The following is a 25,190-nucleotide window of genomic DNA, read 5'->3' on the forward strand; positions in this document are numbered from 1 at the left end:
TTCAGGATGCAAGGGAAAACTTGTTAAATTTGAGCAGCTAAGTACTGCAGATTAGTTTGGCCCTTTGAAACCATATCATATGCATGGCCATGAACATTTGCAGTCTATCTAAGGCATCAGATAGATCACTGCTGCTAAAAATGAAAAGTAAATTATGGATTGTATTTGCACTATTCATATCTTACTTGGTATGTCTAACTATCACTTCTGAAGCTTATAAATCCAAACTCCGAGGTGACATGTTTGAAGAGATTTTAAAGAGCTATCTTTGAGGGAAAAAAGTGCATTTGAAAAATCATTTTTAATATGCTTTAGAGTATCTCAGAAATAGCCAGAGACAATTTATCTGCTTGGGCAGAGTTCTGAGATATGTAAGCCACACAGAGGCTTTTTTTTTTTTTTTTATTATCCATTTTTTTGAATAAGGGGCTGCAATAGAAGTGTCCCTGATTTGGTCAGATGCTGCTGCTGATATCCCTTCTAGGATGATGGGTGCTCTTTTGTGAAGCAGATGGGGGGATGCACTCTTAGCCCTGGCTGAGCTCCTGCTGCAGGTCATTGCTTTAATCAGCAGAGCAATAAAGCAGAGGGGGATTTTTGTCAGCCCAAGAGATATATGTGTCATTGCCACTTCAATATATGGCTTCCACCTCAGTGTAGTGACAGCTTCAGTCATTTTCTAGTGAAAGTCATTTAAAGCCTTATTTTCCCCTGCCCCGTGGCAGGGAGTGGTTTCCGAGTGTAGTGCTTTTATTTTCCTTGCCAGAAGCTAAATTGTGTAGATGGCAGAGCCTGCACAGGCTGAATGTGAGGGCACCTAAAGCCTCTATGGCTTCTGGATGTTCTCGTGGAATACTGCACTCCAGAGGGGACAGGGGGGTGGATGTGGAAGGGGCTGGCTGGGGTCATGGCCAGTAACTCCACTGTTCTTCCACTCTCAGCACGTGTTTAAACTGGAGCAAGAAGAGTACATGAAGGAGGGAATCCCTTGGACTCTCATAGATTTCTACGATAACCAGCCCTGCATAGACCTTATAGAGGCCAAACTTGGGATCCTGGACCTGCTGGATGAAGAGTGCAAGGTAAAAAGTGTTTTTCTAAAAGGTTAAATAATAGGCTTTAACCTGAGGCATCTTGCAAGAGGGTAAAAACCTCCTTCATGTGTGTTGCTGGGGTGCCTGTGGCAAGGGTAGGCTGTTGGCATTTGCTTTGCTTTAGAACACTCCAGAGCCTCCTTGGCAGGTGTTTGCTACCAGCCTGGTGCCTGATTTCACCATGTGCTGCCAGTGCTGATGTTTCTGGCCTGGCTGTAGTTAGGAATAGCCATTGCTCCAGACTTGATTGCTTTGGTGTTATCCAGGAGCTGGAGTTTCTCCTTGTCTCGACCCTTATTTTGTCTCAAGGGAAATCTGAGTCCTCTTGCAGTAGCTATTTGGGGTGAAGCTGATTACATTCAGTGCACAGACTTCAGAGACTTGCAGTGTTGGAGAGCAGTTTGCTCTCTTTTGCACTCTCTCTGTCTCTGTCTCTCATACTGGCCAAAACTAAATCTTGTTTAAAAGTTAAGAAAGGCCAGAATGGCAAACCTTCATGAGAATCCATAAGGTTGGACTTATTCACTCCTTGTTCAGTCATGAATTACCAAATATACCTAGGAACAAGAAGGGTCAGATGCGAGATTTTCTTGAGAAGCTGGGATGCCTGTTTTGAAGGTCTTTTTTTTTTGGAAGGGGATGGGAACAGCCTTCCTGCTGGATGTACCTGCCCTGAGGAGCCTCAGGCTGGTTTTGCTATGGTGTGATCCAACAAGTTGTCCTTTGGGAGGAGTTTCCATTGAGACTTGGATATATTCTGTGACTGGAAATGTCCTACTGGTTGTGGAAGATCTTTGAGCATTTTTGAACAAAGGCAGGGAGGGATGAGACAAAGGGTGGTGAGAGAGCTGAAGTAGGGAAGGGGCCCTGGCCAGGATAGCCAAGATGATAAGGACACAAGGAGTTCCTGTTGGCTCTGTGGGATCCATGAGTAGAGGACAGATCTGGTGGCCCGAGAACAGGAATATCATGTTGCATCAGAAAGAAAGGTTTTGGATCCATTATTTAGACTAATGCCCCTGCTGGGATGGATTTAAGGAGGTGTTTGACCTGTCCTTGTCTGGGAAGAGGATGACCTGTCAAGCGTTTGCCTTCCCAGGCACGATGGGGCTGTCCCAGCCTGCACATCCTCAGCTCAGCTGGGGTACAGACACTCCATCTATCTCCTTGTGATGAGCCAGAGTTGGGACTTTGACTTTTCAAATCTTCTCTCAGGAATACTCCTTAAAAATGAGAACAAATTAAACTTAATTTGATGTCCTTAAAAATAGCATCTCAGCCAGAGCTGGCTCGGAAGGAGGTCAGAGTGTTTGCTTGGTATTCAGTACCATTTCTTCTGGTGTCTGTGCTATTAGGCCTGCTAAATTTTTCAGTCTCAAACTGTCTCCTGGATAACTTTGAGGATCTTAAATGAAATTATCCTTGTGTCTTGTTGGGAGTAACACCCTAGGCTCCTCTCTGGGGCACGTGGCACTGGTTGCTGCTGGTGACATTGCATTAGACAGAGCAACTCCCATGCACCACTACTAATGTGGGCAACTTTGCTGCAGATCTGCCTGGTACTATTTTTTTTTTTGTCTGTGCTTATTTTTTTACCAAAAAACCCCAACGAATCATGAGATCTATTCCCCCCCACATAAAATGTCAATTCTCTGGTTATTTACCTGTCAGTGGGGGATGCTGTCATTAGTCAGAGGCCCTTATTATAGGCCCTGTAATCACCTCTTTTATAATAACATGTAAGTGTTCTTCAGTTTTATGAAAATTTCAGCAAAACCTGTCAACTGAAAGCACCAGTTTATGGATGAAAACCTTTACCCCCATGGAAGTGTTTCACCTCTCAGGGTGGGCCCACAATAGGGTAATTGCACATCACCTCGTTAGGACACAGGGTGGTGGGTAAATGTACTCTGGGACTTGAAAAGGCGTCGAGGGGATCCTGGCTACATAATGACTCACTAGCACAAATGCAGAGGGTTTGTCACTAATGTTCTTGTTTCACAGTATGGATTTTTTTTTTTTTAATCTTTAGTGTGTGGATGGGGAGGAGGTGGCTGGGAACGTGCTGAAGCAGTTCAGCTAGTGAAGGTCATATGAGAGTCTTGTCCCTGTTTAGAGAAAAATTGAAACAGGAATCAGCAATGAAAGAGAGGACTCTTGAACTGAGATTGGAGTGTTAAGGACTAAACCTGTCTCATGAAAGCAAATGAGAAAAGCCTTAGTTCTTAAAAAAGATTTTAAGATATAGAATCATAGAATGGTTTGAGTTGGAAGGGAGCTTAGAGCTCATCCAGTTCTACCCCCCTACCATGGGCAGGGACGTCTTCCACTAGCCCAGGTTACTCCAAGCCCCATCCAACCTGGCCTTGGACACTTCCAGGGCTGGGGCAGCCACAGCTTCTCTGGGCAACCTGTGCCAGGGCCTCACAGGGAAGACTTTCTTCCCAATATCCCATCTAAGCCTGCCCTCTGGCAGTGTGGAGCCATTCCCCCTTGTTCTGTCACTTCATACCTTCATGAAAAATCCCTCTCCAGGAGGTAGATATTTATGTTTGGGTTTTTTTTTTAAACAGCTTTGAAATCTTAGGATTTGGAAGCTGTTGTAGAATCGTTAAAGTTGGAGGTGGCCTCTGGAGCTCATTTGGTCCTACCTCCAGTTACACCCTTGGTCTGCCCAGGAATCCTTATAATCTCCATGGACTGTGACCTGTGTCCTCTGCTAAGTGACTGTGGAGTTCTTGAAGTGCCTTTTCCCTGTTTCCTGCACTGGAGTTTCGTCTCCCCAGAGCTTTTGGAATCTCTTGGTTTTTCTTTGGCCTAAAAAAGTGTCAGAGGAGCAGCAAGAGTTCATGTCCCATGCACCATGATGGCATGATGTTGAAGCGCTCAAGCACAGACTGATGACCCTGAAGAGATGGGAAAGGGCAGAAGGGCATCCAGGAGAACCTCCCCGTGGAGAGATGTGAAGTGCGCATGGAGTCACCGCGGGACAAAGTGAGGTGGTGGGAAATAATTTGGGATGAGAGCAAAGTCCTTGAGGGGAGCAAGGAGATGAACGTAGAGCCTGTCAGAAGAAATGCGCATGAAAGAGGGAGTCTGTCTTCTGAAAATCCAGCTGTGAGAGGGTTGCTTGGATGTCTGGAATGCATTTAGGTTATGGTCGCACTAGTTGTGAAGGAAATTACTTTGGTGGAGGGGGCAACACACTTCTTAGGAAGACTTCAAAGGTTTCGAGGTTTGAGGAGACGTGTGAAGAGTGACTTACACTCTCTGGAGAGGTGCAGCCAGCTGGGGTTGGTTTTTCAAGAGACCTTAATTATCTTCAGAGGAAACAGAAAACTCTCTGAGAAATGCAGTGAAGTCTCTGAGTCAAAGTTGGATAAGCTGTCCTGCTTTTTGGGGCTGAAACTGCTTGACCTGTGGGAGTGCTGCTTGTCTTCCACATGCTTCCCAAGTGCCTTGGACATGGCTTTCAGGGATGTGGGGTGATTCTTGGGTGGTCCTGGGTAGGGCCAGGAGTTGGAGATGATGATCCTTGTGGGTCCATTCCAGCTCAGGACATTCTGTGATTCTGTGATTTGGGAGTACAGTCAGAGATTGCTCTGGATGCCCAAATTTCTCTGTAAGGTGTCCTGCAGCCTCACTGCTTTCGTGCTTTTGCCTGTGCTGTTGGGATGGTAGTGGGAATGAAAAGTTAATGAAAAAAAACCCCTGTCCGTTAGCATGGAATGCATCGAAAAGGGTTCTGTCAAGACCAGGCTGGTTGGAAGGGTTCATGTGTCAATTGCAGAACAAGATTTTGCAGAACAATTGTCCAAGATTTGTTAGGGATCTTGGTGAAATCCTTTCTACTGAGGAGCAGCCTGACCCCGAGGCTGCCGAAGGGGGATGTTTCTCACCAAACCCACAGACTCCCTCACGTTCTTGAGCTCTTCTTTTGTGGCTCTGCTTTGTGTTTTGTGGCACATTGCCATTGTGTTATGCTGTTAATGTGCCAAATGCATTTTCTAGTGTTGTTCAAAAGATGCTCTTTAACCTTTCCCGTGTCCTTCTGTCAAGTGCCAGAAACACTGAAGTCTGTTTCTGGCTGACTGGTTTTCAATCCCTCTTGTCTCCACGCGTCGCTGTGAACTTGGGTATCTGAGCAAATGTGTTTTCCTTGTCTGGACTCGTTAGTTTTTTGAGCATCAGAAATGAGCACATCGCCTTCCTGTGCTGCCCTGTCCTGTCCAGGGGGATTTCTGCTCCACGGGCAGAGGTTGGACCTCTGGGCTTTCCTTTCGGGCGGGCCGCCCGATCCGATGGCAGAACAGCCTCCCCCATGTCATGCTGTCAGCTTTGATGACTTTAAAGTCAGGCACATCACTTGCACTGGAACGTGGCTCTGGAGTGCAGAGGAAGCCCAGGCTTTTTTCAGGCTTTAACTTGTACTGGAGCTAAGGACAAAAGAAATAATATGTAAATGACTTTCAGGGGGTTCACTTTTAGATCATTAGGTTTGAATTGTAGAATCTCAGAATGGTTTGGGTTGGAAGGGACCTTAAAGACCACCTCTTTCCGATCCCCTGCCATGGAGGGGCATGACCTCCCACTATCCCAGGTTGCAAAATGGGCAGACTTGAGCCTGTGGGGTGACCCTGGACGTGCTGGGTGGGTTTGATTTCGGTTGCAGTAGCTCCCGACAGCTCAGAGGACAGTGTATGGAGGGATTACACTGTCCCACCCATTTTGTGAGGGGTGACAGAGGCACGACAAGGAGGATGAGCAGAAGCGCTGACCTTGTGTGCTATTCCTGGTGTAAGTTTTACCTTGTTTAAAGATTCCATGCAAAACTTGCAAGGCAGTCACTTTTCGTCTTCCCCAGCCCCTAAAAAAGAGATGAGATAGTCTCTAAATAACTTTCTCCGTGGCTCTAAAGGCCTTAAACTGCCAAGCTAATACCAAAAGCTGTTATAATAGTGCAGATAATGGCCCTGTTAGTTTTTATCTCTGGAACTTGGTCCCAGTCAGGTGCTCCTCAGGCAGCTAAAAATACTCTGGCTGCAGGACAGTGAGCAGGGTAGGGCAAAACCCTCTTTCTGGGAGGCAGGAGCGAGGCCTTTGAAGTTCAGCTCTGAGATAAGCAGGTTTTTCAGCAAAGTGGATGGCCTAGAAGAGAGCTGGTGCAGGGTAAATCTGCTCTCTGCAGCATCCCACGGCTCAGGTGCTCCTGCTCTGCACCTGTGGCTTAGTCCTGAGCAGGAGGCACCTAATGATAGCTCCAGAAAGAATGTCTTTTACATATAAATATTAAATATAACTGATGAAAAGAAACCCATCTGCATTTATATAACCCTGTAGTTTAAACATGCAAGTCTATCTGGCGTAAATAAAACATGTATATAATTGCATAACTAAGTGCCATTTTAATATTTATATATACTCTCTGTTATTTCTATGCGTGTCCATAATTGGCTACACTTAAAACCTGTGAAATATAAATAAATCTGGGGTAGCATGGCATGCATGAGTGGCTGCTGCATTTAATTCACCCCCCCTTACTGGGGATAGGCAGGAGATGCTTATCCCAGTGTCCAGAGCCCTTCTGGTGTGTTTTGGTTTGCTGTCATGAAATCAAAGGCTGCTTCAGAGCAGCGCTGAGAAGTATTCCTCAACTGTCTTGAGGTCTCCTTCTCACTGTTTGCTGCCCCTATTTCCTCTGTCATTTTTCATATAAAGATCTATGTAAAGTCCTGATGGATGATCCAGAGCTCTGCCTGATGCTGCACAGTTATTCTGTGGTTTCTAGGCTTTTGTCCCATCCGATTTTAAATATTGCCTAACACTTCTCTTCCAGCTCTTCTCTTTTTCTAACCTAAATTATCCAGTCAGTCATTTTCTGTTAAAACTTGTGTGTGTATATGTGCCCTACTGGCAGTGATCCATGGGATGAACCCATCAGCTGTGGCTCTTCAGCCCTCAAGAGCAACAATTTCACTCCTTGTTTCCTTTGATTTTCAAGAATTTTGTTTTGTGTCAAGCTCGTTGGGCTAGAAAAGTACAAAATAAAATATATGTGCAGCTAGGTGCTTTCCTCGAACGCCCTTATGCTTTTCTGTAAAGTTTTTGGGCTTTTGGCTGGTTAGCAGAGAAGGACCTAAATATATCCTGGAAGAATGAGTCTGTATGGGAAGTGTAATGATGTATTTAATTTTAGAAATCACAGCATATTTTTATATGCTGCTATACAGCTGTATGTGCTTAGAAAATAACAAAACAAACCAAAATTTCCCTGATCTTGACAGTATATTACATGAACTTAATTTTACCATTATTTAGTGGGTAAAAACTGCAGATGCTGGGGAAGATGGTAAGCTCAAGCATTCTTTAACTGTTAATGTGTGAACAATAGCCCAGGTAGTGCTGTGAGGTGTTCTTTTAAGTCATTGCAGTTTTTTAGGATTTCTCCATTCTCTGCCCTATTCTACCAAAGCAATTTCTTGGGCAACACCTGATATCTTGCTGTACCGTGGCCAAATTTTTTCAAATTTTGCATCCTGATTTCAGTCTAAATAGAAGGCAGAGGGAGGGTTTGGTATCCAGGACATCCGTGGCACAGGAGATTTGGATGTGTGGGAAGGGGACATGGCAATCATTCGGCTGTGGCAGGACAGGTATGTGGGTCTGAAGTCCCAGCCCTGTGTGTAACTGGGGTTAAAACATCATGGGATTGGAATCCAAGTGATCCCAAAAAGGCAGAGATTTCTTAAGAATTACGATTTTAGTGTTATTTAATTTTAGTATCTAAGAATTGTTATTGTACTGCTATTATTATTTCAAATGAGATAAACCAGAACTTCCCGCATGTTTTCTCAGGTGGCAGTTTCTGGAAGTATTCGTTCACCGGAAAGAGCACTAAAAAAATAATGCTGATGCCTGAGTAACTAATGCAACTTAAGTGTAAAAATACTCCCTTAATCTTTGGGTTTTTTTTTCCTGCAAGAGCAGCTCTGGCTGTTGGAACAGAACCAGCATTTGGGTGTTTTTTCGCTGGCAGTGAAATTTTAGTGCGTTTGTCAGGAGTATACAAGAAAATAGAGTAGCACACGCTCCTAGAACTGGTCCATCTTCCCACCTTGCAGGTTCCCAGGGGCACTGACCAGAACTGGGCACAGAAGCTGTACGACCGCCACGGCTCCAGCCAGCACTTCCAGAAGCCCCGCATGTCCAACACCTCCTTCATCATCCTGCACTTCGCTGATAAGGTACCCAGGGCTGGAAACGGGAAGTGGCACGGAAGGGAAATAAACAGTGAGGGAAAATTAGTTCACAGCCCCAGAGAGCTGCTTTTCGGTGACAGGGGTGCCTGGGTGGCAGGTATCTTGGCTCGGTGCTCGAGTCTAGGTCAGCTCCGAGGACTTCAGCCTCAGAACTGTTGCTCTAAGCTGTAAATTGTCGTGGTTTCTAGAGGAGAGTGAAATCCTCTTTTTCAAAGCTGCGGCGAAATGAATTTCTGTAAGGGCAGCTTGACACAAAATGTATTGGAAAAGGGAATTACTTCTGAAGGGCAGGAGCTGAGAGTGTCAGTGAGGCACAGTGTGGGGAGGAGGTGAGAGGTGATCCTCTCTGATCCCACCTTTCTGAGGGAGAAGATGCCAACTGTGGGACTAAACTAAACTAAATCCCAGTGTCTGGAGCTGTAGGGGCATCTCCATGGGCTCCAACTTCCTCAAAACCCTGATGTGACAGGTGTCACTCACAGCAAATGACAATCTCAAAAGCCTGCAGTTATCCCAAAGACCCATTTGTTGGGAAAAGAAAAAAGACCAGGGATGTGTCTGAGGAGCCAGACAACAAGCAGGTGCTTTGCTGCCATGCAGGTGCTTCTCCTAACCAGATTTACCCTGGATGTGAGAGACACTTTTCATGGCAAAGGTTGGTACTCACCTTTCCCTAGGCATTTGGTTTTGCACTTGTATCCCTCACAATCAATATCTCTCTGCAAGTTCCCCCCCCCTTTTTTTTTTTTGTGGTCAGTTATTTCAGCCAACTTCAAATGTAAACAATGAAATTTTCTTCTGTCCTCTCTAAAGTTTACTTTAAAGAATGTTTTTCTAAGTTCCTTTGCATCCCAACCCTCTGCAATTTCAAAAACTAAGAGACCTACAAGAGGCATAGCCAAGACATCTTTTGAGGTTTATTGATTAGCTTTCAAGAAGATGAGGAATGAACAAAAGAGCTTGTAGAGTTACTGATGAACTTCGCATTTTTTTTTCCCTCTGGTTTCCATACAGAGCAATTCAATGACTAAGAAAGAGTCTGCGTTTGAAGCAAGGGTTTTGCTTTTATTCAGATTCACTTCTGATTCAAAAGTGACCTTTAAATTCCAGTTGTTCTCCCCTTTCCCTCTCTCAGGTTTTTCGGGTGAACTCTGGATAGCAGGGGAGCGGTGGGAGCACCTTGTCCCTGTGTGGTTTGACTTTACCCTCTGAGCTTGCTTTTGTCTCCTGCTAGGTGGAATACCAGAGTGAGGGATTTCTGGAGAAGAACAGGGACACCGTGTATGAGGAGCAGATCAGCATCCTGAAAGCCAGCAAGGTAAAAGCAGTAAATCATGGCAGTGGTCCTGGTTGGAGCTAAATTGTGTGTTCCTGTGCCATGCCACAGGCATGTTGGGTATGTGAACATGTAACAGCAGTGAAAGAGGCAAACACATGGGATGTGGAGGAGGGAGGAAGGGGGTAGAGGAGAGTGCTGGGGGCTATAGTCACACCCATGTGTGGGTACGTGTGGTTATACATGTTCTTTCACCCTGGTGTTGGTATCCTGTCATCACAAAAATAATTTCCAAACCTGCTGATCCTCTTCTTTTTTGGTCACCAAGAACCAAAATTAGGAACAGCTAGTTACTGGGCATTGTATACCCCACTTAACTCTTGCTTGGAGCTCCCCACTCATCAGCTGGCACTGAAGGTGTTATAGAATCACAGAACGGTTTTGTTTGGAAGGGACATTAGAGATCATCTTGTTCCAACCCCCTGCCATGGGCAAGTATACCTTCCACTGGACTAGGTTGTTCAAAACTAAGCTGATCCTGGGGTTAAAAGCCATGGTCAGCAGTGTAATCTGTATATTGTGGGTAGCTTTGATGACCCTATCACCCTTCCATATGAAAATCACTGTTTATCTTAGCTGTAGTCCATCATACATGTCCCTGTGTCTTCTAATTACTTTAATAATTAGTATGCAAAAGATAGGGTTAACACACAACGCTGGAAATGTTACCCGAACTCTGAGGCATCCCAGCTGCTGTGGAGCTGTTTTACCCCACTGCCAGTATACAGTTTTAACAAATCAGCTCATATTCGTGATCACGCTGCCACTCCTGTGTTACAAGATTTCGTGCCTCGTGCCTTTCTTCTCTTGAGTGTTGTACAAACAACTTGTCAACATCTCATTGCTTCAAGTGCCAGCAGGGGTGTATTGACTGACTTTGAATACCAGGTCTCCTGGTAAAGAGCATTCTGGCTCTCAGTGTTAAAAATCTCTGGTATTTCTGTGGGCTGGGGATTTGGTGGGATGTTGGAAGCAGAAGAGCAGTAGCCGTGGGGCTCTGCAGGCTTTGGTGTGGGTCCTGTCTGCAGTGAAAGGGCATTTGGCAATGTGCTTCAGGTTGGACACTTCACAGCTCTATTTATAAATTGAGCAGATTTTACACTGACTTCCAGTACCACACTCTTGTCTCCATGAGCACTTGGGGGGATTGGGTTAAAGGTGTCAATAGCACAGACATCTAAGGAATTTCAAATACTTGCTGTTCTAAAACCAGACCAAAAGTTCTTCCCTGCAGCCTTGAGTCTTTCATTGTCAATTAATGAGCTGAAACTTCATAGACAGCCTCATCCCTTCCAGGGGCAGCTTTTATTAAAGAGTTAGAATGAAAACCCAGCCCTGCAAAGTCCAACACCTACATCCTGCATCCAGAATAAAGGCTGCGTGACTTTGGGGCACTGCTGTCCCACCAAACCTTGTGCATGGTTTAAGGAAGGAATGTATCTGCTTTTCTACAAAACTTTTCAAAGCCTGCCACAGCATGGGCCAGTATGTTAAATTGGTTTTGGGTTTTTTTTGCATTACAGATTCTGGACCCCCCTGCATATTGCAAGCAAACGTGTCACATATCCAGACCTCTCTTTGTGCCACCCTCCCTTGGGTTTACTTCTGGCTGTCACCTTCCAAAGGCACCCTAAAGAAGGAGTGGGGTGAGGGGAGGTGGAGGAAATAGTGGTTTTAGAAGCATTTTAAGCAGGAGCTTGTTCCTGTCAAAGTTCTGAGATGAGGATGGGAAATTATTTGACTATTATCAGTGGCTTGCCCTGTGTCCCCGCCAGGAATTCATATGAAGATGACAGAATGAGCAAATTTCTCATCCGTGGGGGTAGTTGTGAGACTAATAACTGTGAAGCTGGACGTTAATAATGCCCAAATCAAGATCTCTGCATGTTCAGGAAGCTTCTCAGGGCAAAATCTGGGCATGATTAGAGCTTATTAGAAATGCCGAGTAGCTTCCAGGAATAATTGATGCTGTATGATGAATTATTTAGCCAGTGCTGAACTTGCTGTTGAAATCAGTGCTGCAGAACTGGCAGTGTCTGGTAGGGATTTCTGTTTGACTTGGTTGCAGAGGAGAGATGTGGTCTATTGTTGTAGAGTGTTGGGGACCCTGGAACTCCCTCTGTGAAAATAAGAGATTTTTAAAAAATGGTGAAATAGGTCTCTCTGTCCTATACAGGGACTATAATATAATACCAGAGCAGGCTGGACTTTCATTTAATAGCTGAAAAAAACACCAAACTCTGCTCCTTGCAACTAGTTTGCTTGACCTAAAAAAACCCCAAACAAATCAAACCATAAAAAATTAATGTGAATCTCTTGGAACCCAAGATTTGAGTTTACCCATCCTGCAAACGAGGGTAATGGTCCTTGGGGTCAGGTGTTAGGACCTTGTGGCTTCACGGTGGCAGCTTTGTAGGCGACACCAACATTGCATTTGTGATCATGGAATCACAGAATGGTTTGGGTTGGAAGGGACCTTAAACACCATCTCGTTCCAAACCCCTGCCATGGGCAGGGACACCTTCCACTAGACCTGGTTGCTCCAAGCCCTGGCCAGCCTGGCCTTGGACACTCCCAGGGATGGGCCAGCCACAGCTTCTCTGATCCAACACAAAACACTCTCAAATGCACTTGGCTCTAAGAACATGTGGGACATAGTTTGAAGAATTTCTGCCTTTAAGCCATTTCTTTAGTGACATGGGGGCAGTGACTGTTATCAGCCTGTGCTTATGCTGTGCTGTCATGGGAAAAAGAGCAGCAGGAGCATCCTCACCTTCCTCCTGAAAAGCCTCTAAAAGCTGATGATCTGCTCTTGGTTTCCCTAACCCCTGTTTGCCAGCAGACTGTGTTATCCTGTTTTTTTGTTTTGTTTTTTTTTTTTCCTCTTGACTGCCGTGTGCCTCCCGGGGCTATAAACAAATAAAACCAATTTTTTTTTGCTGCAAAAAGCAACCTGGTCTCTCTGAACCGAAGAGAGTAGCAGTGGCAGTGCCGAGTCTGCTGCTTATGTGTGCTAGTTTGATTAAAACTTAAATTTGTGCGGCAAAAGGCTGTGCTGTGAGGACTTTGTCCTGTCCTCAGGACCAGGCCTGCATACAGTATTCACTGCTTTCTTGTTTGTATTCCCACCAAATCTATGTGGAGGGCAAGGGGGAACACTCAGTTTAACACAGCAAGGACCTAAACACCTCTCCATCAACAACCACATCTGTGATGAAGCACTCCCACCAAGGCAGAACTGCCTTCTGCTAATTAGAATGCAATTAATGCCATCAAAAGGACAGTGAAAGAAACTTTATAGAGCAGCTAATTAGTTCTGTTAGTGCTGGTCAGCTAAAGCAGTTGAGAGTTGATGTTCTTTGAATTAGGGAAGCTGATTTGACTACTGATGGAGAGGAGAGCATACAGGTATGCTGCATAGGTATTGTACTCCAGTTCCTTTGTAATTACAAATAATGCACTGATGGTTTTGGCTCTGCCAGTTGGGAAGGAGGGATCTGTCCTTCTTGCTTATCCCCCAGCACCTGTGGAATAGATCCTGGGCTGCTAAGGATGATCCCAGCGTTGCATTATGCGAGCTGAAAGCTCAGCTCTGAGATCCTTCTCCAGGAATAAGCAATACTGTTATTGATTATCAAGTGGATGGCACTTCCAGCTATGTGTTCAGAGGATATTTCAAAATCCAAAATTACAGGCAGGAGTTTTACCACATTGTGAAGTGTGAGATAGTGATGCAGAGCCCGTGTTGGATATCTTACAGTATCAAACCTATGCCATCCAGACATCCCAAGTTTGCAGGAGTCAAAGCATCCAAGGCAGTGACGTGTCATCCAAGTACAACAGCTCTCAGGATGTCTCTTTTTTGGGGATAAAGGGTCAGGCAAAGAAGGTGAAAGCCTTTGTTCTAGTAGGAGTTGAGTGAGCCCCAGAGATCAAAATAAAAACTGTGAGTATGAAGCAGATCCTTAGCAGGCACTGTCCTGGAGTCCAAGATGTGAAAATTTAACAGCCCTGCTAACCATGCCAGATTTAAGGTGGCTTGCTTAATATTCAAGTTCCCCAGTCTAATGCAAATTTGAATATCCTGCTCCTTAAATAAGAATAATTAAAAAAAGACATTAAGTGCATTTGCCAGCTCACCTGTTCTCCTGTTTATGAAGTGGAAATGTTGCTGCTGGCTTGCCAGAAACCCCAGACTTTAGGGATGCAAGGAGCCAAATGTGGTGCATCCAGGGCTGTGGAATGGTGTTCCTTGCTTGTTCAGCTGATAGGCAGGTAATTAGTGAGGAAGTGCTGGTGTATCTTTAATTGTTAGAGAAGCAAGGGTGCCTCTGAGGCCATGGTGGGACCTTCTCACATGGAGACCCCATTATTGGGGTGTGTGCTGTTCAGGCAGCATCCTTGATGAGGCCAGGGCTGGATGAGTATTCTGAAAACAAGCCCACAAAACTCAGGGGGTTTTGTGTCTTGACAAGACTTCAGCCTCTTTTTTTTGCACATTCAGGGTCTGATGAACTATGAGACAGAATGGCCAATGGTCCTGATGTAGGTTGTGTAGACAATGCTTCTTGCTTTCACTTTTCTTGCCCTTTTTCCCCTTCCAGGTTTAAGATGGGTAAAAAATGACCTGACCAACATGACTTGGGTGGGTTCATTCCCCAGTGAGCAGGTCCAGAGTTGCTCAAGTGTTGTTGTTTGTTTTAGTATCCAATGGTGGCAGACTTATTCCACGAAGAGAAGGGTGCTGTGCCTGTCACTCCCGTGGGAAAGGGAACATCCAAAATCAGCGTCCGTTCTGCCAGGCCAGCCATCAAAGCTGCCAACAAGGAGCACAAGAAAACAGTGGGACACCAGGTAATGTATGATTTGAGTGAGTCAGTCAACAACAGGGGAATCCAGTTAATACCTTGTTGCCTCAGTTTGAGTCAGAGATAAATGAAAAGCTGTTGGGGATGGAAAGGCACTTTCCCACGACCCATGTTTGGCTGTTGCATTTTGGGTGACTTGTAGCAGTGTCTCTGGAAGAGGAGGCTTGAGTAGTTGTGACTGGAAGTAGTTGAGAAGTTTAAGGAGGGTGGAACCACTCTAGGATTCACTGGAATGTGTCCCACTGTACTGTGGAACTCATAAATTGAAACAATTTCAGAAAAAGAGCATTTTTCCCCTTGTGTGGACAGTCAGATGGTGCAACAAGGGCCCAGAGAGGTTGTGCTGTCTCCACCCTTGGAGATATTTCAGAGACCCAACTGTGTAGAGTCCTGAGCAAACACTTGTTACTCATGAACCTTAAGCTGGAAGTTCTCAACCCACCAGTTGCTGAATGTGCTGGGCAGGCGGGGGGAGGTTCACGCTGCGTCACATCCAGGGGCTGGTGCCCTGTGGCACCTGCCAGCTTGGGCTGCAGGGCTGCATCACCTTCCTCCCTCCTCAAAATGAGTGGCTTTTTCTTCCAGTTCCGCAATTCGCTGCATTTGCTGATGGAGACCCTGAATGCCACCACCCCACACTACGTGCGCTGCATCAAACCCAACGACGAGAAGCTGCCCTTTAAGTAAGTGGGCTTTCACATGAGAAAATATGTTCAGCTTTAGAGCAACAGAGTGTGCTTTGGGACCTTCCCCTTGCTAGGGACATTGCCCTCTCCTTGTAACATTGTTCCTGTAACTGCAAGGTTGCAGGAGTATTTTGCTGGAGTCACTTTTTTGGGTTTCGTTATGTGCATTTTGTGCCTGTGAAATGAAGACTAATTCAGGTTATAGTAATTCATAGATATACTCTGCTAATAATACTGAGCATCCTTGCTTTACAGTAATAGGGTCTTTGTACAATTTCTTCTTAGACTTGCTTTGATTTAAATAGTTACGGTTCTAAGCAGTGAAAAGGTGAAGAAATTAAAATGCAGAGAAAAGTAGTGGGCTTGCAAAATGAACAAAAATGTCTTGGTGCTTCCAAAATAAATGCGAAAAAAGTAAAGACGTGACTTGTATCAACTTCAGGCAGGTTTCCAGGTGAGTGAACAGCTGAAACAAAAAGCCAGTCTTGATCTTCCTCTGTAGTTCAGAGACGTATCGTGAGCGGCAAGTGCTGTGATAAGAGAGCTTTTAGCCTTGCTTGACCTCTTGGTCGTGTCTTTGTACCCAGTTTTGTTCCCTTTAGCTCCAAAACCCTTGTCTGTTAGCATGTAGGAGCCTCATAGATCATGTTGTGATGTCCTTTAAGGGCATAAACTGCGGGGGGTGACCTTTAAGAAAGCAGCTTATGATTGTAACCCATCAGCAGAGAGGCATTTCCCTCCAGCTGATCCAACACAGGCTGAGGGCTCCCAGTGAGCACAGTGCAACCTCAGGGTGCAGAGACAGCTCCAACAGTGTCCTGAGAGGAGGGTGAAGCATCTGTAAACAGGCTCACCTTTGGTCACAATGTGCTGGTGGAGATGTATCCACCAGGAAGCTTCCTGGCTTGACTCTTCTTCCCCTGCAAACAGCAAAGTGAAGGGTATTAATGGTTAGAAGATGTTCAGACACGGGTTTATATTTAACTGATTCCTTAGATGATTAGTTATCAGCTCTGGGGAAGGCTGTGTTGGCTGCCTGTGCTGGGATGGCAGTTCCTGTACTCTGTTGTATCTGTTTCATGTACCTTTTTGTAGGTACTGGAGATGCTTAGGGCCACACCTCAGTCTCCTGTTACCTGTTGCAGTGTTTTTCTATTTAAATGAAATTCAGGAGTAACACTTTGTGATTGATTGTTTTCTTTAGCTAAAACACAGAAGTATTTTCTGAATTGCTCTAGTGAAAGTGTCAAGGATGTTCCGCGTGGTGAAATGTCTTCACCTTTCCAAGGGGTGTTTCCAATACTCCATGTCCATACTCTACTATACTTTCAGCCCATCCATCTTCACTTCTTTACCTTTTAACTTTTCAATTCAGTTTTTCATGTGATGCTCAGGATACAGTTAATATAATTTCACAAATGTGTAAGCTCCTGATGGGGAAGGTGCAGTAATTGTCTGAATTAACTCAGTTGTACTTCTAAGCTGTTATGTGTAGCAAATAATAAGAGGATCATTCTGCCAGTGTCTGCTGGTAGTTTAAGTGATGGCTTGGTCTGATGTGATGTTCCCTGTCTGGTGAATGTCAGAGTTGTCCAAGCTCAGGGTTTTGAGAACAAAGGATAAACTAAAATAACACACAAGAATGGTTCTGGTTCAGGTGTCTCCTACTGGGGAGTTCTGCAAGAGATGATTTCCCTCCTCACCTGCCATGGATTGCTTAATTGACATGTGATCTGAGAATCTTGGTCAATATTGGTCTTGCTGCCACCAGCTTGAAGAATTTGTATCCTGAGCTTGGCTTGAAGGAAGTAACAGAATCATTAAGGTTGGAAAAGCCCCTCCCAGACCATCGAGCCCAACCCGTGCCTGACCCCCACCTTGTCCCCCAGCACCATGTCCAGTTGTTCCTTGGACACCTCCAGGGGTGGGGACTCCACCAACTCCCTGGGCAGCCCCTTCCAAGGCCTGACCACCCCTTCCATGAAGAAATTCCTTCTGATGACCAACCTGAACCTCCCCTGGTATAGCTTGAGGACGTTTCCCCTTGTCTTGTCCCTTGTTCCCTGGGAGCAGAGCCCGACTTCCCCCGGCTCCCCCCTCCTGTCAGGGAGTTGCAGAGCCAGAAGGTCCCCCCTGAGCCTCCTTTTCTCCAGGCTGAGCCCCCCCAGCTCCCTCAGCTGCTCCTCATCAGATTTACCCTCTAAAGTCTATTTGCTTATAAGTAAAACTTGAGTCTGGAGAATACTGGGATGGCTGTAAAGGACTCTGTGTTTCAGAGCCACATGCTGGAAAATACACAGTGCTGGGAGGCATCTGTGAAGTGAAACACCAGTGGCACTGCTCCAGGTTAGCACTGAAGTGATACCTTGTAGCATGCAGAAACTCAGCATTATGTTTGTTGTTCAGTAAGAAAACAAGTCTTCTCTTCCTAAAACATAACATTTTTCAACTCACAGGAGCATTACATTTTTTTGCTAAAATGAGGTGTTTGTCCTGGAGAAGAGAAAGGACCTGATAGCAGCCTTTCAGTGCTTACAGGGGCTACCAAGAGGACAAACCCTTGCTCTTAACAGTGGTGTGCAGTGGGAGGACAGGAGTCAATGGCCCCAAATTGACACGAGAGGTTCAGAATGGGGATGGGTAAACATGTTTTTTTCTCCCTGAGGACAGTCTATCGATGGAACAGTCTGCCCAGAGGGATTGTGCAACTTCCATCTTCAGAGGTTTTCAGCTTCTGATGGGTTAGAGCCCTGAGCTATGGGTCTGCCCCCGTAGCTTTTAAACACAGGAGGTTGATTTCCTCAGGTTTCTTGCACCCTGCATTACTTCCATTCCTACTTTACAGCTTGGTGAAAACATAAGATCTATAATGAGGGTGAGGGGTGTTAGGCTTCCATCCTGGAGGAAACATTGGCACCATGCAGTGATATTTGCTGCATCTGGCTGCAGGCTGTGTCTGAGGTTAATCCCTAATGGAGAAGACTGCAAAAGGCAGACGTGCAAGGGGAATGCCTGACTTCAGGTTGTTCCTTTGTCAATTTTCCTTTTAAATTCTGTTTCAGGCAGGGTTTGTGATCTTTTACTTGGGTTTCCAGGCCAAAAGCAACCTTCTGCCAGTTGCTTCTACCTGCCATGGCAAGGAAAAGAGGTTTTTAATAGTGCGTGTGGTCCCACTTTGAAGCTCTTTATTTCAGTGTTAGCCCATAGCTGGAGTTTTTGCAGATAGACAACTGCAGCCTCTCTGGTTACTGCATTTCACCTTCTCTGAGCAGGGCTTGTCTGCTTTGGAGAGAGTTTCCCTTGTGTACGACGTAGATTGCCCTGGGATCTTCCAGGTCTGAAGCTTCCCCGTCGATCTGCCAGTCCTGTTTATTATTTATTGTTATGGAAATTGTACCCTTGTGGTTTCTTCCTTGAAGTGAGTGACAGCCCAGACTTGATTTTTCACCCTACACAGTGTTTGTGGTGTTGCAGTGAATAACTTGCTGGTAGTCTTGACAGGTCCAGGGAATTTAAAAAAGCACAGAGAAGAAGAGAAGCATTTTCCATTCTGCTTTTGTACTGCAGAGACCAGGCAGAATTATTCATGTAGTCTTGACTTGTGGGTGTAAATATTTTGGGCTTCCAGGGAGAGACAAGCAGATACCTGAGAAGCTTTTGCTTCTCACCCTTGCTGTGGAAACCTCACATCTGCACTGTATGAGTCCATCTGCACTGTGTACATCTGCACTGTATGAGTCCAAGCTTGATCCAAGGAACTCTTCCAGGATCTTCCAGGGCTGAAGAGCTGGGACCAATTTGTGCATTCTGTGTTGGGGTGGAAGGAGGGAGCAGCAATGGAGGACACTGGTACCTGGACTCACTCTGTGCAAAGGTAGACTGATCTGGGAGTGGACTCATGCCAGGAACCAGAGAGAGCACAGCCCGGGTATTCAGCTGGAAGTTGTCATGAAGTTTTTTGGCACAAATTGCTGATGGAAATGAGATGCCAGTGGTAAGGGATGATGCCAGCTAAAAAGAGGAGGGCAGAAATCCCTTGCATTAGTCAGGAACCCCTCGATGTTAGTCAGGAGCATGAGCACCACTGTTCTTGGTAAACGTAGTCTGTAAATCCATGGGACCTGGTTTTGGTATGGAGTTGAATATATCAGACTTATTTTGCTGTTGAATTTGATTTCTGGACCTTATAACTGCAGAAGTAGTACTGTCTGGTTCATCAGGCAGCTTGAGGTGGGGTAACCTGTTCCCTTCTGTATTGTAATTGTATTGCTTTACAAAGGTGGGTAGATTATGGCTGTAGGGACTAATTAATTGCAGCAGACTGTCATCTTATCCCAAGAAAACCCCTAGAGATTGATAGCAGGGTGGTAGCAAAGCCTGTTATGCTTGAAAAGTACAGCAACTTGTGACATGGAGAGGAAATGTGTGACATCTGTGCAGTGTGTTCCCAAAGCAAGGCATGAGTTTTGCTAGGACTTGTGAGGGAATGGCTCTGGACTAAAAAGTACAGAAGATGGTTTTATTCAACCCCTACTCTAATAATGAGAGCTGAAGACAATTCCTGTCTCTGCAAGAGTCGCTATCAGGTGGGTTGAAAGCATGGGTTCCTTTTTGCTGTGTTAATGTCTATCCTAAATATAATTGCAGATTTGATCCAAAGAGGGCAGTGCAGCAGCTGAGAGCCTGTGGAGTGCTGGAGACCGTCCGGATCAGTGCAGCTGGATTCCCATCCAGGTACTGGGCTGGGAGTTTGCTGGGGTGTTGTGCTGCTGGTGTGATTTACTCAGCAAGTTCCTTATCCCGCATCCTTGGAAGTGTTGAAGGCCAGGTTGGACAAGGCTTGGAGCAACCTGGGTTAGTGGAAGGTGTCTGCCCATGGCAGGGGAGTGGAACAAGATGAGCTTTAAAGTCCCTTCCAAACTATTCTGTGATTACCTGAGGCGAAAGAGAGAGAGAAGGACACACTGGTGTTTTCAGGACAAACAGTGTTTATTTGGATTGGTTTGTATCCAGGGTAGATTTTCTCCTTTTTGTATTTTTTTTTTTTTCTTTACGGTTTGCCAAACTCCCATTAGGTCCTGAGTTCCTCAAATCTAAGAGATTCATTATCAGGCAAAGAGCTGCAAAGTGAGGCTGACAGAGGGTGTGTTGTGCTGTGCCCAGTGTTTCAGCTGGTGCTTTCAGTTTGGTCCTGAGATGTAATTTGATGTGGTGAAATACCTGAAAAAGCTGATGCCTGGCAGATAAAGGAATCCAGCTCTGATCCCAAATGGAGGTGGACATCAAGTATCAAAACAACAGCTTTGTATCCTCTGCACCCATCTTACCTGGAAGCAAGCATTGCCCTAGAGGACTTCTTCCCTGCTTGCCTGAAGCTCCTTCCACTGTTCAATTTACTTTCCTTTGTGAGTTTTTTTTTTCCTGGCATCAGACAGCTGTTGCAATTGTCATTTCAGAAAAAAAAAAAAAGATTGTACTTGCAGAGAAAGAAAATAAGGGTTGTAAATTATTACCATAGACTTCCACACTGCACATCCAAAGCATGCGAGGCTTCAAAATCTTGCATCATAAAAAGGAAGGGTTATGGTTGGTGTGGCTCTTGCTGATTGTGTGATATAAAATTCAAAAGAGGTTTTTAAGGCATAATAAATCAGGAAACATAAACTATAAATAAACCCTGAAGATGACAAGGGCAAATAATTCTAAAAATGCATCAATTGCGTTTTAGTGCCAAGCAGCTTTGTGTTCATGTCAGCAAAGCCATCAGCCTTTTTATATGGGACAAAGAAGTTATAAATATGCTCAGTGAAGAGTTGGCTGAGCGTGGTGATGTGCACCATGAGAAACTCCCTGCCCTGGACTCTGGGGAGGACTCTGCTACTCTCATCTCCTGCAAAGCTGCAAAGACCTTCTGGCAATTGATGGCGCTTGTCTGCACGTTGAGATCAGGTGGCTCTGCTGCACTTCTCCTGTGTTGGCCAGTGACCTCCATGGACAGACAAAATCTGGTGATGGGCTTCTTCTTGACCAGCTGAGCCCAAATACTTAAGGAGGAAAAAAGGAAAAAAGAAGAAGAAATTTTTCATAGAAACCAATTCCTCTCTTTCCTCTGCCAATGTGGAAGGGTGGCAGAGGTATGTGGAGATTTAGGTCCTCACTGTGGGGGTCTGACCCTGTTAGAAAACCCAGAATCACCTTTGGGTCTTAAATCAGACATCTCGAAGGTACTTGTGGAAGTAACTAGTAAAAAGTTGCTCCTAAATTTCATGATCTCTGAGCCACAGCGAGGAATTAAAAACCAGCCCATGGGTCATCTTTTATTATTATTTTTGTTGCAGGGCCAAATCTATCTGTCCTCTTGCAGTGAAAACCCTAAAGCAATGAAAAAGCTGGGCTTTTTTACATGGAAAAGGCCGCTGGAAGGCAGCTCTGTGCTAAGCAAGCAGTCACACTCCCCAGTGCAGGTTTGGGGAGCTCTAACTTGAGGGTTGTCCATGAGTTTTGCTACTGGTCTTTTCACAGCTTCAGGGATACCCTGTTCCTCTCCATTCATAACTATACTACAGACTTCTATCCTTTTTCTACTCATCTAGCTGCAGTTTAGACCCTACAGCACTAAATCAATGTATAATTAGTAACTGTGGAGGGGGAAAGGAGGGGAGAAACCACTGCAGATCCTGGAGAACAGCCAGGATCTATTTACAGCAAATAATTGATTGTTGCAAAGACCCCTCCACCCTGAAAAACTCAAAAGTGATGCTCTCAGCTCTGCTTGCGTGCTTTTGGTTATGAGATCTTTTCCCAGGACACTGAGAATACATAACTCTTCAATCACTGCAACTTGTCATCTCTTGTTCTTCGTGCGGGGGGGAGGAGGAAGTGTAAATTCCTATTTCAGCCTTTTAGAGTGACCTTCTCCAGTGTTTGTGATGCTTCAAGGACAGATTTTTTCGTGTATTTTAATGTTTCTAGAAGATAATTGTATATAGGAACAGCTCTGCACTAAATAAAATACTCACTTTGGGCTTTGGTAGCTCTTCACCCTCATTGGTCATAGAATTCCAGTCTTGAAAATCCAGACCCAGGAGCTGGACAACATCCTTGAAGGACTGTGAATAATCTGTGTATTTGAATTGGCTTTATAAACCAGCTTGGGAAAAGGTGCTTCAACAGGATCCTATTTTGTGGGAAATAGTTGCTTCTGCATTTTTATGTGCCATCTGTAAGTGAGCGTTGATTATTCCTCTGTATTTCCTTATATTTTGAGATAAGTCGATTTATATTGTTTGATTAATGATAAAACCAAAAAGGAGAGTCATTGCTTTAAATTTAAATCCCATGTGAAGGCTCTAAACTTAAACCACTTTAAAATAATAAGAGAAAACTTGATCTTTGTGAATTTTGTTTCACTTCGGTGTAAGCAATTTACCTTTAAAGCAATAGGGAATTTTCAAATTTGTTTATCTCAATCTAAGTTTTATTACAGAAGCTGTAGAAAATGTTTACTTTCATCCTGTAGTGCTTACATCTGAATATTTTCCATCATACTGTTACAAGAGTAGCCTTTGAGAGTGATGCGGCTTTGGGTCAGAGATCTCAGGATAAAGACACCTTCTGCTCCAATTTCACATCAACTCCTTCATGGGTTGAAGAATTCAATGTTTTGAGTCTTTAATAATGTCTTTTTTTTTTACCTTTAGGAAAACAAATAATTTTTTAATGTAGGTTGTAGTTCCTCAGCCCATGTGAGTCACTGGAAGATGAAGCCATGTGCTCCCCACTTCACTTGCACCTGGTTTTATTTTATCATTTCCATGGTGCACTGCACTCTGCCTCTGTCTCAAGTAAATTGAAAATGTATCATTTGGTTTGAAATGCTGCACAGCAGTTAAGAAATTTATTTGTTAGCATGTACATAAATGGCTGTGATGAATGGGCTGTCTGAGGTGTGCAGATAGTAAATCTATCATCAGCTTCCCAGGGTAAAGCGTGGAAGATGTCTCTATGCTATACAACCATTCATCTTCTTTATAGAAACTGGCTGCATAAAGATGAGTCTGTAGAGAATTAATTGGTGTGGATCTCCATGAATCACAAAATACTCTCTAAAATAAGTTTTTAACTTGCGTTTTATCAAAACTCTACATTTTTCTTCTTGCTGGTTCTGGTGGTTTCCAGTCAGTGCTCCAGCAGTGACAGTCTCCCTCTGTGCCATCACTCTGAATAACCTCACTACTGCTGCCTCTCTGAAATACTGTTGTTGTAATTGTTATGTATTTATAGTTTAAGTATTCTTGGCATTTGGCTGCTTCCCCTGGTCCCTGAATCTGACTGTCAGATGCAGCATTTTTGTATCAATTCAGTGTGAAATCCCAGCTGCAAAACTCCATAAACATTAAACATTTATAATTGAAATCTATCATGGGCATCCTTGGATATAGAGGGTTTTTTTTAATATAATGTGCCTTTAGCTGTCGTTTCAAAGTAACAAAACCTATAAATGACTGTGGCTACCAGCAGTTCTGTTTGCCCACTCCCCAAAAAAGGTGTAATGTGTAAATTGAGGGGTTTTTCCCCTCCTTGTTCTTCTCTTTGAATATATTCCAGCTAATTTCAAGCCAGGCCAGCCTGCATGTTTTAGAGCTAATTGAAAGGCAAATCTGTTCTGCTGCAGTAAACAAGACAAGCGAAATTTTCTCCCCGAACCACAGTTTTAAAAATAATTTCGTGTCAAATCTTGGCTGAGAGATTCAACCTGCATCCCCCTAAAGAGGCTTTGGATCCTATGGAAAGATCACTGTAGTCCAGCTCCTCACTGCTTAAAATTTTGGCCCATTCAGTGGAAGGTACCACGTGGTGCTGGCAGGATTTCTTACACAAAAGGGATTGCTCAGCACATGGGATGGTCTTGGGTGATGGGGTTAATTAATTTAGTTACCCTGAATGGAAACATTTTACATTAAGTTATTTTAGGCTACCAAAAGAAAACCATAATATGGTTAAGAGTTTGAAGCTTTGCTGACTTATTATACTCCTTTCAGCTCTTAATTCAGCACACAGCTGACATAACACTGCTGTAATCACCCTGAAACAATGAGTTGGAGATATTTTGGGCAGTTGCTGACTGCTTGCAGAGATGCTTTTCAGAGGCTTCCTTAGAGTGTCACACCTGGTTTCTTACACAAACCCTGCCTTTAATTTGAGGTTGTAATAAACCCAGCTTGGCTCTGCAGCAGAGGGGCTGTGCTTGGGTTCATAACCCCTTGATTTGGGGCAGGAGCAGCCCCTTTGCTCTGTACCTTGTAGTTTTCTATAAAACATCCCAATCTTGTTCTTTAAAATACAGAAAAAAGAATAAATTTGTTTAATAAAAATTAAAATAAATAAAAACAAAAATTAATAAAACTAAAATTAATTTGTGATGTGTGTTATGGCTTATTCCTTCTTTATAATTCCTGTAAAATGACAAAGAAATTGCTGGGATGACCAAGCTTCCTGCTCCCGGCCAAGCCCTTGAGCATCCTCCTTGCTGCTGGAGCCCGGAGAGGACTTTTTTCCACAGGCATAAGTTATTTTCCTGTATCCTTCCATTCCTTTTATTGCCTTTTCCCCTTAGTGACCTGTGCTAACTTCAAAGCAAAACGTAGATGTTTGAGGTTTGGTTGTGCTTGATCTCAGTCCCAAAATTATTCTTTTTTACCTTGGGAAAGTTTGAGAAGCATCTGTCCAGTTCTTCATGTCTCCTTCTTCATCTTTCTCAGCTGTGCAGGTATAAAAATCCTCCTAATTCCAGCTCTTTCTCTACACTACTTATCTGGATCTTATAACTTGACAATTATATGGAATTGTGTTTATTCAGTGGCCCTTGGTGGTTTCCAGGTCCCAGCACTGAGCCATGCCCATGCTGTGTGTTGCGTGGCAGCATCCTGAAAACCTGTGATCTGCAT

At 44.4% G+C, this 25,190-nt stretch overlaps 1 protein-coding gene across 1 annotated transcript in view; it reads left to right on the plus strand.

Annotated features, from left to right (window-relative positions):
* Positions 1-25,190, plus strand: part of MYO5B (myosin VB) — a 143,398-nt gene that overhangs the window by 68,362 nt on the left and 49,846 nt on the right. Inside the window, exons 12-17 of the mRNA XM_029962143.1 lie at positions 942-1,082; positions 8,216-8,338; positions 9,588-9,671; positions 14,394-14,543; positions 15,143-15,240; positions 19,891-19,977. Coding sequence (XP_029818003.1) covers positions 942-1,082; positions 8,216-8,338; positions 9,588-9,671; positions 14,394-14,543; positions 15,143-15,240; positions 19,891-19,977 — 683 coding nt within the window. The remainder of the gene's footprint in view (positions 1-941; positions 1,083-8,215; positions 8,339-9,587; positions 9,672-14,393; positions 14,544-15,142; positions 15,241-19,890; positions 19,978-25,190) is intronic.

Source organism: Manacus vitellinus, unplaced genomic scaffold (assembly GCF_001715985.3).
Source record: "Manacus vitellinus isolate BGI_N305 unplaced genomic scaffold, ASM171598v3 scaffold_42_pilon, whole genome shotgun sequence".
NCBI classification, from domain to species: Eukaryota; Metazoa; Chordata; class Aves; order Passeriformes; family Pipridae; genus Manacus; species Manacus vitellinus.